The sequence below is a fragment of the Phocoena phocoena genome, chromosome 15, assembly GCF_963924675.1.
Source record: "Phocoena phocoena chromosome 15, mPhoPho1.1, whole genome shotgun sequence".
Lineage (NCBI taxonomy): Eukaryota > Metazoa > Chordata > Mammalia > Artiodactyla > Phocoenidae > Phocoena > Phocoena phocoena.
Window position 1 is genome coordinate 86,686,316 of NC_089233.1, and position 17,319 is coordinate 86,703,634.

A 17,319-nucleotide genomic window follows, 5' to 3' on the forward strand; every position below is an offset into this window, starting at 1 on the left:
GAAGAAGGCACGGATGGGGTAGGGGATGAGCAGGTACCACGACGTGTCCCGGAACAGTAGGGAGATAAATGGTGAGGGCCACTGTCTGTTAGCACTTCCTGTGTGACAGATCCCGTGTTAAGTGGCTTTGGGCCCTGCTTCATTCCCACCTCGCATAAACCCCCTGAGGGGAGCCCCACCTGTGCGTCAGAGAGAGGAGAGGAACACAGGCCCAGCTGGAATCACAACGTCCAGCCACATCGTGGCTCCCAGCACAGCTGGTGGCCCTGGGCCATTGTGGAATCCTCTATGGGCCATGTCTCCCCACTTTGTGGGGACCGGCATCGCCAGCATCGCCCTTCACGGATGGGAAGCCAAGACTCAGGCTCTGAGTCCCCGGGCTGTCCCAGGGAGTGAGGCTGGCCAGAGTGACTCCAAATGTTTGCTAAGAAGCCCGAGCGTGTGCCCGGGTCCCCAAGCAGAAACCAGCCCCCATCAGCAGCCCCGGGGTAGGCGCCGTCGTCGCTCCCATTGCACGGAAGAGGGCACTGCGGCCTGGAGAGGTTCAGCGCCTTGCCGGCTCACATAGCTGGCAGGCCGCAGAGCCGGAAGGGGACCCGGAAGCCTGACGAAGAGTCTACACTCAGCGGGAGGCGAAGAGCGTTCCTCGCCTGGAGTACCCTCCCCGGGCACCGCGGTGGACTTGACCCGGTGGGGAGGGGCGGGGAGAAGCCCGAGGTGGGCGGGGATGGGGCGGGGTGGAGCAGGCGGCCTCGATTGGGTGCTGCTTTGAGCTCGTCACGGGACTGCCCCCAGGCCGGCGCCCCGCTTGGCCCCGCCCTCGGGCCAGACTCCGCCCAGACCCAGGCCCCGCCCCTCCGCGGCCAGGGTTAACCCCCACTTGCCGACCACTCTAGAGGCTCGGGTCGGGGAGGATGGGCCGCGACGCCCCTGCCCCGGTGCGCAAGAGCCCTCTGCAGCGCTCAGGCCAGGGGCAATGGAAGCTCTTGGAGTCCACACTCGCAGGCACTGTAGGTTGCCTGTTGCTTTTCTTCTTAGCTTTTTTACTGGGGTGTAACTTGAAATTCCACCATTTAAAGCGCACAGTTCAGCGGGGTTTACCCCGAGCTGTGCAGATATCGCCACAACCTAATTTTGGGCGATTCCATCCCTCTCCCCAAACGCACTCCTTCCAGTGATCCGCACTCTGACGGCGCTGCGCCGCGGGACCGGGCCGCCAGGGGGCGCCGCGACCCAGCCCTCAGCTGCGCCTGCGCAGGCGCCGCGCGCGAGCCCGAGAGCGAACCCACCGAGCGCGCGCCCGCCCCGTGGAGTGCGCCTGCGCGGAGCCCGTGGCCGCGCCAGCTCCCGCAGGGGGCTCGTCGCTGGGCGGCTGGGCTATGGGGGAGGCTGAGGTGGGCGGCGGCGGCGCGGCGGGCGACAAGGGACCGGGGGAAGCGGCCACCAGCCCTGCCGAGGAGACGGTGGTGTGGAGCCCCGAGGTGGAGGTGTGCCTCTTCCACGCCATGCTGGGCCACAAGCCCGTCGGTGAGCGGAGCGCCGCGCACCCGCGTGGGGGCGGGGCGGCGGGCAACGGCCGGGGGCGCGCGCGGGGCGGACGGGGCGGGGCCACCTGTGTCTGCACCCCCGCCGACCCTGCCCCCACCTGCGCACCCCACCCCCTCCCTCAGCCCCCGCTCCTGCGCCCAGCCACCCAGGCCCCTCTTTACTCCTTCCTCGCTGACCCCTGACCTTTCCTCTCCCCCCGCACCCCTGCTCCCCTAACCCCCACCCCCTCCAACCACTGGCCCCTTTCGCCCCCTTGCCCCCCACCTCTCATCTCCACCCTACCTGCTGGCCCGCCCCTCCCCACAAGCTGACCCCTTCCTTCTGCAGGTGTGAACCGGCACTTCCACATGATCTGTATCCGAGACAAGTTCAGCCAGAACATCGGGCGGCAGGTCCCATCCAAGGTCATCTGGGACCACCTGAGCACCATGTATGACATGCAGGCACTGGTGAGCAGGACCCCACCCTCCCCAGTCCTCCCAGGGCCAGAGCCCCTCGCTCCCCAGACAGAGCTGTTGGCAGGGAGCCCCCTCCATGCCTCCTCCCTGGGTCCTTGCCGGGCCCTGGCCTCAGGGACCTTGATGTCTGGGATGTCCCACAGGGGGCCAGTTGTTGAACAAGATAGCTCTGAGTAGTTTTACGAAAAACACAAGCCTAATGACGGTAGCTAGTTATCGCATTGAACTACCTTAGGTGGGGGGTTGGGGGGTGGTCGGTTAAGATCTTGCCAGGAGATAACTAGGGAGCTGAAGCTCATGGGAGGGGGCTCTTAGGCCATTGTCAGTCTTGTGGAAAGTCCCCGAGTGCTACAGGCAGGGAGGTGACCGGGTCTGAGTCACATTAAGATGAATATGGTGGTTTCTGTGAGAACCAGGCAGGCAGGGGCCCAGGCCTCATGGAACCCCCAGCTGGCCGTGTCTGAGGGGGAAAAGGTTAACTAGGTAACCAGGACGGCAGAAAAGACAGGTGGGCATTCCCGGCAGAGGAATGGCAGGTGTCAAGGCCCTGTGGCAGCAGGCATTGGTGCGTCGGGGAACACAGAGGCTGGGGTGTCTGGAGAATGAGTGGGAGTGGGGATGTCAGGTGACCAGCAGGGTGGGAGACCGTGCTGGGGTTAGGCAAGGCTCTGCCTCTCCTCGGGGCTTGGGGCTGCCCCAGCCCCCCAGCTGAGACCTGCTGCACATCTGTGAGGTGGAGAGCGAAACCCGGGCCTTCTTGTGTCCATAAACCGCGCTGCCATTCGCTCCCTGTTGGTCTTGGGCAAGTCGTTTGCGCCTCGTCATCCTCGCATAGAAAGGGGAACTGACAGCTGGGCCCTGGAACTGACCTCCTGGCCCACAGTCAGTACCCTGGAAACTCGAGGACAAGCCGCTAAACTAAAGTGGGCCCTGCAGAGGGGCCGAGCCCATGAGCTGGGGCCCCGCTCCCCGAGAATTCCTGTGTTCAGAGGCTTCACAGGGCTCCCATGCTTGTCACGTTGGAGGTCACCTGACCCCCAGGAACTTCCTGCACCCCGACTCCAGGCTGGGGGCCAGGAGCTAGACACAGAGATGAGTGTGGCAGGGCCACTGTCCTGGGGGGCCCTGGTGTGGTAGGAGAGACAGTTGGCTCTCAGGCACCGGCCCTGGCTCCAAGGTCCTGTGGCCGTGACGCCCAGCACAGGGCCCACGTGACACTGTGGGTGGCCACCCAGGGGTCTCAGCTCGGGACAGGTGGCCCTTCCCCCCCCCCCCCCCCGCTTCCTTAGACCCCAGCACCACTATGGAGCTGATGCCTCGGTCCCCTGGGGCCTCGTAAATATGAGTCTGTGGACCGCACCCCACAAGGTGACCATGAGCCCAGGAGCCCTCGGGGTTTGCGAAGCTCCCGGATGCTGGTTGGCACATTTACAAGCTGACCACCTGGCTTGTCAGCACAGCTCCCAAGTTGGGGACTGGAGGCCCTGTCTCCTGAACCCCCTCCCAACCTGGAGACCCTTCCCACCAGCTCACCTTTCTCTTCGTCTGGTGGTCCGTGTTTTCGGGACCTCTCTCCCTCTGGCATATGTGTGACCTCCCTCCATTTTGCTTTGCTTACCTGGTTTCCACGGGGGTGGCTCTCCCTGCCTCCCTGGCTCCTTCCCCCCGACACGGGACCCAGGCACCATGGCCTTTGCTCACGGCTGTCGCGGGCCCTGAAGGCGCTCTCCTGGAGGGGGAGCCCATGCAGCCAGGCCACGCCGGCATGACAGCACTGCCTGACTCTGCCCCCGGAGGCGTGCCAGCCGGCGGAGCGGCCCCGGCATCATCTCAGGTGACACTAAACCCTTATTCCCACCGTGATGCCTGCCTGTGGCCCGCACTGTAGTTTTGCCTTGTCTGGGTCTCCGTGACAAGCCAGCCCCTGTAGACTGCATAAGAGAAAGAAGAAAGGTCTCAGCCCTCGCCTGCCCACTGCAGCCCCCAAGACGGTCACATGCGTTCATCGGTCACTCCTGAGTTGTCTCTTACATATCTTTAGTCACATTTTCTTTTAAATGTGACTTTTAAAATCAAGTTTTCTTCTTTGTTTCTTAAAAAAAACCCAAAATGCCCTGTTTGCCGTCAGCATGAGTCTGAGATTCTTCCCTTCCCAAATCCAGAGAGGAACTTCGTCCTTCCAGAAGAAATCATTCAAGAAGTCCGAGAAGGTGAGACTCGGGCGAGAGCAGATGTGGGAACTAGGAGAGGCCGAGGGTGGTGGTGTCAGGGTGAAGGTCAGGAGCCTCGGGGAGTGAGCGTCACTGGCAGGGGGATGCTGGGCCCTCTTGGAGGGCGAGGTCTGGGGGCCCCCGGGATGGAGGGAGGACATCCCGAGCCAGGAGGAGCCCCTGGCCTGAGCCGCTGCGGGTCGGGTGGGGCTGTGGCGCCCGCCGCCCCGGGCTCTAGGTCACCGTCGGCCGTCTCCCCCCAGGAAAAGTGGTCATTGAGGAGGACACGAACGAGGAAATGAAGGAAGACGTGGACCCCCACAATGTGGCCGATGATGGTAAGTACGGAGCTCGCCCGCCCCTCCTGGGGCCCCAGGGGCACAGCACCCCAGCCTGGCCAGGCCTCCCCGGCACGGGCAGCCAGGGCCTGGCGTCTGCCTCAGCAGCTGAGAAGGCCGCTTCAGGCAGAGCCTCCCGCGCTGGGACGTCACGCACGGGGCCGGCCCGGGGCGGGGAAGGGGGCACAGGGCAGCCTGGCCCCGGGCCCGGTCAGTGGTCACGGGGTGCGGGAGGGTGTCCGACTGAAGTGGAACGGGTGGCGGCCGTCTCAGTGCAGGGCGAACCCCGAGGAGCAAAGACGGGCGTGGCTGGGCCTCGCTCCCCCAAGGGGCAGGCCCCACGGGCACCCCCAGTTCGGGAGGAGCCTTCTGGGGTCAGTGTCATGTATGTAGGTGTGGACTTCTTAAACTGAACAGGAAGACGAAATAAAATTTTGGATATTCTGTTTTCAGCCAAATGATTTTGTCTCCCAGTTTTTTCATCTTCAGGAAGCTTGGGGAAAGCAACAGAAAAGTCCAGCAAAGACAAAGACAAGAGCAACTCAGACTTGGGGTCCAAAGAGGGGCCGGACAAGCGGAAGCGCAGCCGGGTCACCGACAAAGTCCTGACCGCCAACAGCAACCCCTCCAGCCCCAGCGCGGCCAAGCGGCGCCGGACGTAGACGCTCACAGCAGGCGGGCACCGTGGTCACCGGGCAGTCGGCGGGTCAGATGCCACTGGGCCTGCTGCCTGCCCTCAGGTGCCAGAGGCTCCCGCGGTGCCACTCAGATCGCCTGGGCTCAGATGGCCCCTGACGACCGGAACAGGACCCGTTCAGATGCTGAGACCCGAGAGGTGTGAGCCCAGGCCACGATCACGCCGGACACTCGTGGCTCCGTGACGACGGCTGAGCTGTGCCCGTGGCTAAGCATTGGCACGGGCCTGCAAACCAGTCTGCGTGGGCAGAGAGCGGGGCACAGCCAGCAATAACACACCGACCCCCTCTGTGCTCTGAGGAGCCCCAGTCTTCCCGTTCGTCCATCTGTCCATCTGTCTACCGCTGTCAACCGACTGCGGCCTCAGGAGAGCGTCAGGCCGCGGGCGCCGGCCCCTCTACCACCCGAGAGACTGAGAACTGGGTGTTTTGCCTCACTCACTCGTACTGTAACGATGTATATAATTTGGTTGGTGTTTCGCTATTTAATTTTTAAGGAGCCTATTTTACTAGGGTTTTATATGAAAAAAAATACTGCAGAAGTTAAACCTGTGTTGTATTTTTTCTGAGACGTTTTGTTTTAAGGTAACAGACTACTGAGATAATTTTTGCTCAGTTTTTATATGCCGATACAGAGAATTTGTAGCGGTTATTTTTGTATTCTCAAGTAACTTGCAACAGACCAAATGAGCATGTGGAGGGAGGTAGGACGTGGGGCTGACCCGCCGCAGCCTGGGCCCCAGGCTGACCGAGGTACGCTTGTGTTTGACTGAGGGACATTAAAACACAAAAAAGCAACCTGGAGTTGTGTGATTTTGATACCAAAGTAAGTTAACTTCTCCTACAATAGGAAGTTGTATTTTTTCAAGATTTATAACTGAAGCTAACTTTGATGTACTGGATCACTTGATACAATGAATATGCAACCTAGTAACAACGGGTTCCAGTGGCTACTTTGTTGCATGTAAGCAACCCTTCAAATGCAAAATGTCAGGAGAGCAAACCAGCGGGAACTGGTGCCTCCTTCCCAAGAACAAACGAACGTGAAGGCGAGAATTCTGGCTGAGCTTGTGTTGAGAGGCACAGCCGGGCCTCCCGAGTGACGGCGAAGGTGCTCGCCCTCATCCTGACAAACCACAAGGACATTGAATGCCACCTGTCCCCCAGCACCAGGAGCACGAGGGCAGAACAGGCTGAGCCCACGAGGCCAGGCCATGAACTCCATGGGCTGAGGCCACCTGGCGCGGGGTCGGAGGCCGGCACTCGCTTCCCCGGCAGGGCTGACGTTGTCCGGCAGTGTCTCGTGTCAGGTTGAGTGTCTTGGGTCGGGTCTGCCGACCCTGAGCAGCCCTGGCCTTCCAGCCCGACTTTCCTGTGTGGGCAGCTGGGGCAGAAGCTTGCACCCCACGGTCAGACCTGCTGCATGGGGGGGCCCCCGTGGGGTAAGTCTCCAGCAGAAGATCACAGCCTCGGCGGTAACCTCCTGCCACGGGTCGGGGGGGGGGATCTAGGTGGAGCCCAGGCGCAGTTGGGTGTGACTGGCACTTGTAAAGTGGAAGCTGGGCAACACCTGAGGACAAGCCTTGTGTGTGGCCGCAGGCAGCTGTGGGAAGGCTGTGCTCTGAGGGCCACAGGCTGGGGCCATGGCCCTGTCCCCGCTGCGTGCTTGTCTGTTCTCTGGGGCAGAGCGGGGGAGCCTGCCCACCCACGTGCTCTCAGAACTGCCCAACCCTGGAGGGCACCCCAGCACCCATCAGCGCCTCCATCAGAGGCTGGAAGTCACAGCCAGGGTCTCCAAGGCCAGCTGCAAGTCAGCTAAGGTGAAGGCCAGGCCCGTGGCCGCAGCCTGCAGTGGGCCAGCCCCACCCGATGCCTGGCAGCTCTTCTATCACCTGCTCCTCGGGACACCTGCCCAGGCCATCGGTGGCAGACGATTTGCAGAAATGCCCAGAGCTCCATACCTTTGGCGGAGTCACCACTGTCCTTTTAGAAAGTCATCCAGGCAAGATGGTACCCAGAGAGGTAACAGGTTGGTGAGCCTGCAAGGAATTGGCACCAGCACCAAAAAAGGTCTTTAGCTGTGCCCGTGGCCAAGATTGGCAGGTTCTGTTCAGCTCTGGGTCGTGCCCGGCCGCACAGCTTGAGGACTGTCACGTCCCCTGAGGCCTGGTAGATGACTTGCAGGGCTGGGCGAGGTCAGCATCCCCGGGGGCTGGGCTGGGCCTCAGTCTGTGTTGAACAGCCCCGAGGGTGATCCCCGGTCATTTCTGCCTCCAGGTGTTTGGGTCTTTGCCTGGTGCCCCCTCGTAAGTGCAAGCAGCCCCTGTGCCTTCTTATAACCATTATAATGCAGCGAGGGGGACAGGAGGGCAGACCCACGAGGACACTGCACTATGGGACTCTCTACTGGAGAGAGACTTTCCTGCTGGCCTTGAAGAAGCAAACTGCCCAGTTGTGAACTTTTGGAGGGGACACAGGGATCTCTGCCCTACTGCTCAGGAAGATGGGTTCTACCAACCATCTGAGGGGGCTTGAAAGCAGTTCAGTCCCCAAAGAAAATCTGATGAGACTGCTGCCCCAGCCAACACCCGGAGGGCATCCTGGGGGGACACCTGGGGGACAACTTCCAGGGGGTGTCCTCCTGGAGGCATCCTTGCGGGGGGACATCCTCCACGCATTCGTACAGGGTGGGGGACATCTGCTGTGGACAACCTCCAGGTGGCCACCCTTCGGGGGACATCCTGCCTCAGGTCATCCTGAGGGGGCACCATGGTGGAGAGAGGTATCCTCCAGGGGGAATGTTCTGGAGGGGAAGGGACATTCTGGGGGGTGCTCTGGGGGACAGAGACCCTCTGGAAACATCCTCAGAGGAGAGGGCATCCTGGGCTACATTCTTCTGAGGAGGACGTGGGGGCGGGGCTTCTTCCAGGGGATGGTTCTGGACTTCTAGGATGTAAGCATCCTCCAAGGAAAAGATCTCCAGGGTGGGGATCTCAGGGTGGAGGGGAACATTCCCGGACAGTGGAAGAGAGACTTTTCAGGTTGGTGGGCTGGGGAGGCAAGCATCCTCCAGGAAAACATCTTTGGGAGGGACGTTTTCCCAGGGGAAAGGGGTATTCTGGGAGGATCCTGAGGGGGTGTCCTCGGGGAGCATCCTCCAGGGGGCCTCTCCAGGGAGAAATCACCAAGGTGGGCATGTGGGGGGCAACCTCATGGGGGAAGGGGGTGAGCGTCCTCCAGAGGAGCTTTCTCGGGGTGATGGGCCTCCTCCAGGGGGACATCCTTCAGGAGTCCTCCTGGGGATGGGCCTCCTCCGGGCGGGGCGGACGGATTCGCCAGCCCCGGGCCCGCCCCCTGGCACGCCCCCCGGCACGCCCCCGGCACGCCCCCGGCACGCCCCCGCGCTTCCTTCCTCTATCACTTTCGCTTCCGCCGGAGCGGGTCCCGCCGACGCTGGAGTATGGAGGACCCGGACTGCGACTCGACCTGGGAGGAGGACGAGGAGGAGGACGGCGAGGGCCCGAGGGCCGGAGCCGACGAGGATGGCGAGGCCGGCGCTCCGCGGGACGTGGAGGCCGAGGCGGACGCGCGGCCCAGCGCGTTCCAGGTGCCGCCCCCGCGCGCTGGGGAGCCGGCGCCCCTGGGGAGGCCGCGTTGGAATAGGGGGCAAGGCCCGGCTCCTGGAAAATCGTTGCTCCCCCGACCCCGGGGCCGAGTGTGGAGGCCCCTCTCGGAGACCCGGCTTGGGGCCCGGCTCCCCATCTCCAACGGTTGCCCTCTTCCCGGCCCTGTCCTCCTCCCCCATCGTGATCCCCAGGGCACCCTGAGATCCGCCCCCGCACCAGGGCACCTTGCAGGGAATCCAGGGCCACCCTCAGACCCCTGTCCCCAGGGCCAGATCTGCGTAAGGACACCTCTTCAAGGGGGTGGCCCCGCACATCCTGGACTCCCCAGCCTCTGTCCTACCCCAGCCTCAGGCCCTGGCTCTGTCCTCTAAAGAGGCCCCAGCCCTCAGTGCTGGCCACCTCCACTGCTCCTCTCGGCCTCCTGGAGCTCCCTCCTCCACCCGGCGCCCCTCGGGGGTCACCTCACCCTGCCCCACTGTCCAGGACTCCAGCTTCCCTCAGGCCCCAGAGCCCCCAGCCTGCCCCACCCCCACTGATCCTCACTGGGCACAGCACCCACCCACTCTGGCTGGGGCTGACCTCACTTCGTCTTGGAGGTGGCCTTAGAGGCTACATGTGTGTGGTGTGCCTGTGCCAGGGTGGCCGGCTGTGCCCACCGGTTACTCGTTGTCACCACTGGTTACTTGTCATAACCATGGTTACTCATTACCAGAGGTTACTTGCTAGCACTCGCCGGGTGTTACGTTCCCAGAGTGGGTGCAGCTGGGGTTCTGGGTAAGAGGGAAGGCCCCAAGTGGTAGCTGTCACCATGTGTCCCCCTCACTGTGGGATGAGGGCGTCCTGGCACCATGTCTAGGGAGTCTTGAATTCCAGCCTGTGTGGTGTCGGGGATGGATTCTGCCTGTAGCAGATGAGAGCTCTGGTTTTCAGGTTTCTCTCTGTGTCTTGGACTGGTCAGTCAGCGAGAGGGACCCCAAGGGGCTCCTGGGCCTGGCTGGAAGGCCGGCGGCCTCGGCACTTCTCTAGTGTTTCAGGGAGGTAGGCTGGGCAGTGGTCAGGGTCACAGGTCACAGGAGTCACAGGGCAGGAATCTGGCTCTTTCCCCAGGCAGATGCCCACCGGGCATGGTGCAGTGTAGGTGAGAGGACACCGTCACCACCGTAGCTCCATGGGCAGACAAATGGAAACTGATTGAGGGACGGGGCCAGCCTCTGCTGAGTTTCAGTTTCATCCGCTGTCCATTGGCCACACTGGCATCTGGCTAAGAAGCCCACCATGGGAAGCATCTGGGGCCCCTCCTGGCAAGGCCACTGCCCTTAGGGACACAGCCCCTTAGGTGACAACTTAGAGCACAGCGCAAGGAGGAAGTGCTGGGAAAGGCGGAGTTCCCAGGGCGAGGTCCTGGGGTGTGATCCAAGCAGGGTAGCCAGCAAACGTGGGAGGAGAAAGTGAAACTAGAGTTAGGGGGGCTCCACCCCAAGAATGCACATTGGCCTGGGGTTCCTGAGGGCTGGAGCGAGCAGCAGGGGCCAGCCTCACTCCAGCTACTCCGACCCCCTCTGATTTTGCTGACAGCTAGCCCAGGTCCTTGCTGCCGTCACCGGGATGGGGGCTCCGTGGGGTGGGTCCTGCTTGCTGGCTGCCTTGAGGAGTGGGGAGGGTCTCCTTGGGGGTGGGTCTCATCCAATCTCCTCTCTTCCCAACTGAAGGTGACCGGGTCCCGAAACTGGCGAGCAGCGCGGGACACACGCAGGTACCGGCACCACTACCCGGTAGGTAGCTGCCTGCAGCGCCCTTGCCCCCTGCAGCCCACCCAGGACCAAATCCTCCTCCCGGAGAAGGCCAGCTGGACAGTGTCCCACCAGCCCTTCTCAGACAATGTCCCACGTCCTGCCGGACACCCCAGCTGGGCCTGCTGCTTCTTCCCCTAATCATGGGGTGACAGCACGGCGCCCTAACTCCCATCCCAGTGCCCTTACCTTTAAAACACGTGACAGCGCCAGCCGGCAGCTCGTCCACAGGAGGCCCGGCACCGCTAGCCCGTCTCACAGCCTCCTTTCCCTCAGCCCCGGCTGTCTGCACCCAAGAGTCTCGGGTGATCCCTGGGCTGTCTTTGGGGTGCAGATGAAGGGGACCTCCCAGCCCTGGCCCGCGTTGGTGGGGGGAAGGTCGTCGCTGGTGGTCAGAGGTGGCTGCTGTCCCCCAAGTGTGGAGGCTCGTCCTCACCTTCGGGGTGGAGGGCGCAGGCTTGGCACTCAGGGTCTTCACCAGCCTTCCGGATGCCTGGAGGTTCAGGGGCCAGGAGCAGACACCCGCTCCCTCCCACCCATCCCGGGAACGCTTCGGCATCAGGGGCCCTTGGGGGCGGCCCGTTTTGGTGATGCCCTGTCTGGCACCTCTCTCCCACCCATCCCGGGAGCGCTTTGGCGTCAGGGGCCCTTGGGGGCGGCCCGTTTTGGTGATGCCCTGTCTGGCACCTCTCTCCCACCCATCCCGGGAGCGCTTCGGCGTCAGGGGCCCTTGGGGGCGGCCCGTTTGGTGATGCCCTGTCTGGCACCTCCCTCCCACCCATCCCGGGAACGCTTCGGCGTCAGGGGCCCTTGGGGGCGGCCCGTTTGGTGATGCCCTGTCTGGCACCTCCCTCCCACCCATCCCGGGAACGCTTCGGCGTCAGGGGCCCTTGGGGGCGGCCCGTTTGGTGATGCCCTGTCTGGCACCTCTCTCTGGCTTCTCAGGATTTGGTGGAAGGAGATGCCAGTGGTGACATGCCCAACCTGAGTTTCTACAAGAACGAGATTCGGTTCCTGCCTAACGGTGTGTACCTGCTCAGCTGCTGACAGCTCCAGCCTCGGGGGGCCCCCTTCTCCCCTCTGTCTGTCTGGTCTGCTGGGACCTGGTTTGGACACGTGGCTTTCAGGTAGCCCCACGGGGCCCCCTGGAAGCTGCCGAGGGGCTGCCAGGTCCCCAACCCTTGGCCTGGATCCACTGGCCAACATGCTCCGAAGGGCCAGGCAAGAAATGCTGGTGGCTTTGCAGGCCGCACCGTCTCTGGCCGACTACCCGACTCTCCCTCTATAGTGGGAAAGCAGCATATGTAAACTAACAGGACAGAACAGTTTTCACGGTTTTAAATGGTTGGGGAGGATTTAAGATATAATAACATTTTGTGACATGTGAAAATCATATGAGATTCAGTGTCCATAAGTGAGGTTTCCTTGGAACCCACCCGTGCTTTTGCACTTACGCGTTGTCTGTGGCTGCTTTCCTGCCACAGCACAGGCCGGTGGGCTCAGCTGTTCCCCTCCTGGCCCTTCGCAGAAACGGGCTGCCTTGCGGGAGACCAGGCTGCAGGGTGGGGCTCAGCTGCAGGTTCTGTTTGAGGGCAGAATTCCGGCCAGCAGCCTGTGCTTTGTGGGCTACGGCGAGGCCCCCACTGCTGCCAAGACAGGAGCAGGTTTGGGACCACTTGTCCTTCCCGGATGGGGCCTGCCCACTCAGGTCTGCTCTCCATCAGCAATAAGGGTCCACTTTCCAGGTGGCAGCGTGGCAGTCGGCCAAAGTGGGGTTAAAATCACACGAGATGCGCACAGCCTGAAGCTGCCCAGGCCCCGAGGTCCTCACGAAAGGAGCGGAGGGCAGTGGGGGAAGGGGCTTTCGGGAGCCCTGGCTGACTTGTCCCCTTGGGGCTCCCAGGCTGTTTCATTGAAGACATTCTTCAGAACTGGAAGGAAGAGTACGGCCTCCTGGAGGATAATCACTCCTACATCCAGTGGTGAGTGGGCAGGGCGAGGCCGAGCTTGCAGGGCGGGGCTCCGGAGGAGAGGCTTGAGGCCGGCCTCCCCCCCCACCCCCTCGGCAGGCTGTAGCCTGGCTCCGCCTCTCCCAGGCACAGCACTGCCCTCAGGGCCCAGTGCCCGGCACTGCTGGCGGGGCAGGGACAGGGGAGACCGGGTCCTGCAGTCTGGGTTCTCCTGGGTTCTCCAGCTGTAAACAGCCTCTGCCACTGGGAGCTGACACCGCTCCTGGGGACAGGAAGAGCAGCAAACCAGCGGACCAGAGACCCCATGAGCCTGTCCCGAGCCTGTCCACGGAGCCCCTGTGCCGCGGGGGCGGGTTCTCACAGTGCCTTGAGGTGCGCCCGGATGCTGCCCCACAAACGCAGTGTCCTTTAAGGACAGCTTGCAGGGGGCCAACCCGGGGCGCAGGGTTCCCCGGGGAATAATTCCACAGCATTAATGATGGGAGGAACAGAAGAATGTGAAAATGAAAAGGGATGGAGGGCTTCCCGGGGGGCGGCTGGCAGGTGCCCTTGCTGCTGAGTGGGCAAGCTGGGACTTCTGTAGGTGGGTCTGCCCTGGGCCCTCGTCCTGGGCACCCTCCCTGGAGCTCTCCCACCCTTGCCCCTTGGCTTTACTGACTGGTGAGAACCTGTGGCACGTGTGGTCCAGTCAGCCCCCGGAGGCAAGCGGAGAGCCGCCCCAGGCTGCCCAGCCAACGCGTGCCAAGTGGCTGGTGGCCCACGTCTGCCACTGACGGGGCCTGTGCCATCTCTTCCTTCACAGGCTGTTTCCCCTGCGGGAGCCAGGAGTGAACTGTCACGCCAAGCCCCTCACGCTCCAAGAGGTCGAGGTGAGCTCTAAAGGCCAGGGGAGGGGCCTGGCTGGCCACAGGGGTTCACGTGCCCCTTCAGGAGCTGCTGGCGGTACAGGAGCTAGAGGAGCCCCTCCCCCCAGCCGTGTAATTATCTTCCCTCCCAAGTGGTCCTCGCCTCTGCCCTCAGTGCTCCTTGCAGGCTTCCAGAGAAATCCGACGGTGAGGATCGCTCACATCCAGGGGTCCAGGGCAGGGGCCACGAGCAGAGTCAGAGTGCCCGGGCTCTGCCTTGGTCAGCCCTGGTTTGGGCTGGATTGGGGATGCCCTGGATGATCGGGAGGGGGCTCCAGGAGCCAAGGAGCCCGCGAGAGAGGCCAAGCAGGTGCACCGAGGAGACAGGGTGGGTGCTTGCTGCCCCGTGTCCAGCCCTGGAGTCCCTTAGGTCCCCTCTCAGGTCAGGGAGTTCCTCCTGGGGCTACAGCAGCGCCTCAGGCCTCAGAGAGACCCTGCGACAGCTCAGAGTGAAGAGAGCATCCCTGGGCTTCTGCACCCTGACGCTTCACCCTAAGGGTCTGAGCCGAAGCCCCGGGGTGAATCGGGGACCGAGGGCGGCGTGCGGCCCCACACTGCACTGGCGCCACCCTGAGCTCCCTGCTGCTCTCGGGGGGCGTTTTGCAGGCGTTTAAAAGCTCCACGGAGGCCAGGAAGCGGTTGGTCCAGGCCTACGAGCTCATGCTGGGCTTCTTCGGCATCCAGCTCAAGGACCGAGACACGGGCCGCGTGTGCCGAGCGCAGAACTACCAGAAGCGCTTCCAGAACCTCAGCTGGTGAGAGTGCCGCTCAGCCCGGGCCCAGCAGCTCGGGGGGCCGCACAGCTGGACTCAGGCTGGGGACGAGGCCTGCGGGGCCGGTGCCTGAGGCTCTGGGCATCCTCCTTGCCTGCAGAGCGGGGGTGGACCCCACCTGATAGGGGTGTGAGCACTAAAGAAAACCGCGTGAGTCCACAAGCTTCTTGGCTGTGCCCTCCTGCCCACGTGGGCATGGGTCAGGTTGTCAGGGGAGCTCCATCACCATCACAGCGTCCCTGAGCCTCGCACCCACTGGGGGTGGCAGGCACGCTCCCCTCTCCTGCCTTGGGAGACGCTGGGCTTGGGGGAGGCACAGAGCATGACTCTGCTCATGGTACAGCCACCCTCGCCCATCCTCTGGAGGGTCCCCACCTGGTCCTCTTCCAGCTGAGGTGGCGGTGGGTGTTCCACGGGACCAAGGGGACAGTCACCCTTCTAGAGGAGGCGTCGCAACCCCTCACCTACGTGATCCGGGCGCACGGCCGTCTTCTCAGGGACCGGGGCCCTGCAGGGGGAGCAGGTGGGGACAGAGACTGGCCTGTGGGCCGGAGTGTCTCTGCCGGTGGACATCAGGCTCTTGGGGTGGCGGGGGAGGGAAGGGTGGGCTTTGGCCGAGCGCCGCCCAGCCCCGTGTAGCCCTGCCAGCGCCCCCTGTCCCCTCCAGGCACAGCCACAACAACCTCCGCATCACCCGCATCCTGAAGTCTCTGGGGGAGCTGGGCCTGGAGCACTACCAGGCCCCCCTGGCCCGCTTCTTCCTGGAGGAGACGCTGGTGCGCCGGCAGCTGCCGGGCGTGCGTCAGAGCGCCCTGGATTACTTCGTGTTCGCTGTGCGGTGCCGGCACCAGCGCCGTGAGCTGCTGTACTTCGCCTGGGAGCACTTCCGGCCCCGCTGCAGGTTCGTCTGGGGGCCCCACGACAAGCTGCAGAAGTTCAGGCCGTGCTCTCCTCCCTGCTCGCCCCGGCCGGCCCGCCCAAGGCAGGCCAACAGGGAGGAGAGCCCTGGGGAGCCCCTCCTTGAGGCCGCAGCCCAGGGGCAGACCTGCGGGCCAGGGAGGGATGAAGAGGGGGACCCGGTGGCCAAGGGTCCCCAGCCTCCCGGCACAGAGCCCCAGGAAGCTGGAGCCTCGGAGAAGGACCAGGGAGATGAGGCCGGCGACGAGCAGGGGCCAGAGTCTCCAAACCCCAAGGAGAGGAAGAAGAGGAAGTTGGAGGCGAATCTGCGGGCGCGGGCCCCAGGGGAGCCGGGCCCGAGCGCCTCGGAGGTGGAGAAGATCGCCCTGAACTTGGAGGGCTGTGCCCTCAGCCAGGGCAGCCTCGGGGCGGAGACCCAGGAAGTGGGCAGCCAAGCCCCGGAGGAGGCTGAGCAGCCCCGCCCCCAGCCCCTGGAGGCCAAGGTGGCTGACGACGTGAGGAAGCGCAGGAAGACGGACCAGGGTGCCAGGGATGGCACTGGGGTGGCAGCAGGTGATGGCACCGTGATGCTGGCCACTGCCCAGCCCCCTGCCCCGTCACGGTGCCCAGCGGCTGAAGAGGGTGAAAATGGGGTCAAAGAAGAAGCAGATGGCCCGGCGGGGCCGGAGCAGGGTGCCCCCGGGAGCCCAGCCACTGCAGGACCCGAGGTGGATGAGAGGGCAGAGCCCACGGAGGCAGGACCCTCTGTCCTGCCCGGAGAGCCTTAGGGAAGGAGACGCCCGGGGCCCTGCCCTTCCCGGCCCAGCCGCAGGCCTGGGAGCCATTTTGCCAGCTGTTCTCCCCGCCCAGCTCTGCGGGCCTCTCCCTGCAGCCACTACTGCAACTGCTGGAAGGGCAGGTCCCGCCCTTGGGGAAGGTCAAGGCTTCAGCATCCTTCTTACCTTGACCTCACTTCCCGCCTCTTTCGTCCTCTGTGCCGCTGCCCGGCCCCCACCTTTGTAACCTGGCTCCTCATGGGCTGGGGGGTGGGAGGGGGGCTCATTTTCTTAGTCTGGTGCAGAGGCCTTTTCTGAATAAACTCATCTGACTTTTGAGTGTTTGGGCGTGGACGGTGGCCCTGTGGGTGGCCGGCGCAGGGGAGGGGCTGGCTTCATGAGTGATGCTGGCTGGACGCCCTCTGGGTGCACGTGGCCTGGCTGTGGTACCACTTTGCCCGTGGGAGTGCCTGGGGTGCAGCAGTGGTGCAGGCCTCCTGGGCACCCTGACCCCAGAGCCGCTGGGGCTGGGCAGCTGGTCCCTCGGCTCCCCTCTGTCCCCTCCCTGGCGGCCACAGCTGCCCCTCACCCCATCGGTCCTCCACGCAGGGACCGGCCTGGGAACGGAGTGACTCCCCTCAGCAGCCCCCACCCCGCAGGGCATGCTCCCCCTCAACCTGGCTTTGTCCCCTGTGCCAGGACCGCTCCCTTCCTTTCTACATCAGCACCAAGGACGAGGAGAATCGGAAGTGATGGAGGTCACACCTGGTGGGGGCGGGGGAGGGGGAGGGAGTTAGGGGCCGGGACCTGGGTCCCCTTTTCATGCTCTCCCCACAGCTCTTGTCCTGTGGGGAGGGGGATGGACAAACTGAAGTCACTCGCTGGGGTGGGGGTGGGACATAGTGTCATCAGGTCCTCGTCCAGACCGTTATCGGGCTCAGGTTCAGGTGGAGAAGCTTGGGGCGTGAAGTGAGAAGTGGACCCCATCGGAGCAATCCTTGGGGGCCGGATGCCTGTGCCCAGCAGTGGGGCCTGGGAACGGGAGGGCAGGCAGCTCGGGCCCACCCGACCCGCAAGCTTCTGGGAGAGTGACGGCCCAGAACAGGTGGGCAGTGACACCGGACTGACCGGTGGACGTGAGGCCAGCCTTGTGGCCTCTCCCCAGGCCACCGTGGCTATCTGGGTTCGAGGCAGGGGCCGCTGTCCAGGGGGAGGGTGTTTCCTGGCAGCAGGTGGGAGGGTCTGCACAGAGCTGGGAGTGAGCTTGTAAGGGGAGGGGGGTGTTCCAGGCACTTCCCAGCCAGGCTTCCTCTGAGTCTGACCCAGCAGCGCA

General features: G+C 63.7%; 2 protein-coding genes across 2 annotated transcripts; both read left to right on the forward strand.

Moving 5' to 3' along the window:
* The first annotated feature begins 1,318 nt into the window (after positions 1-1,318).
* On the forward strand, positions 1,319-6,218 carry MRGBP (MRG domain binding protein). Its single transcript, XM_065893055.1, has 5 exons — positions 1,319-1,527; positions 1,876-1,997; positions 4,135-4,216; positions 4,480-4,554; positions 5,029-6,218. Exons 1-5 carry the CDS (start codon positions 1,380-1,382, stop codon positions 5,214-5,216), a joined length of 615 nt encoding a protein of 204 aa, XP_065749127.1. The 5' UTR covers positions 1,319-1,379; the 3' UTR covers positions 5,217-6,218.
* A 2,491-nt stretch (positions 6,219-8,709) lies between these two features.
* On the forward strand, positions 8,710-15,998 carry OGFR (opioid growth factor receptor). Its single transcript, XM_065893042.1, has 7 exons — positions 8,710-8,852; positions 10,575-10,647; positions 11,611-11,689; positions 12,569-12,647; positions 13,438-13,504; positions 14,147-14,295; positions 14,981-15,998. The coding sequence occupies exons 1-7, from the start codon at positions 8,710-8,712 to the stop codon at positions 15,996-15,998; spliced, it is 1,608 nt and encodes a 535-aa protein (XP_065749114.1).
* Positions 15,999-17,319: the final 1,321 nt, after the last annotated feature.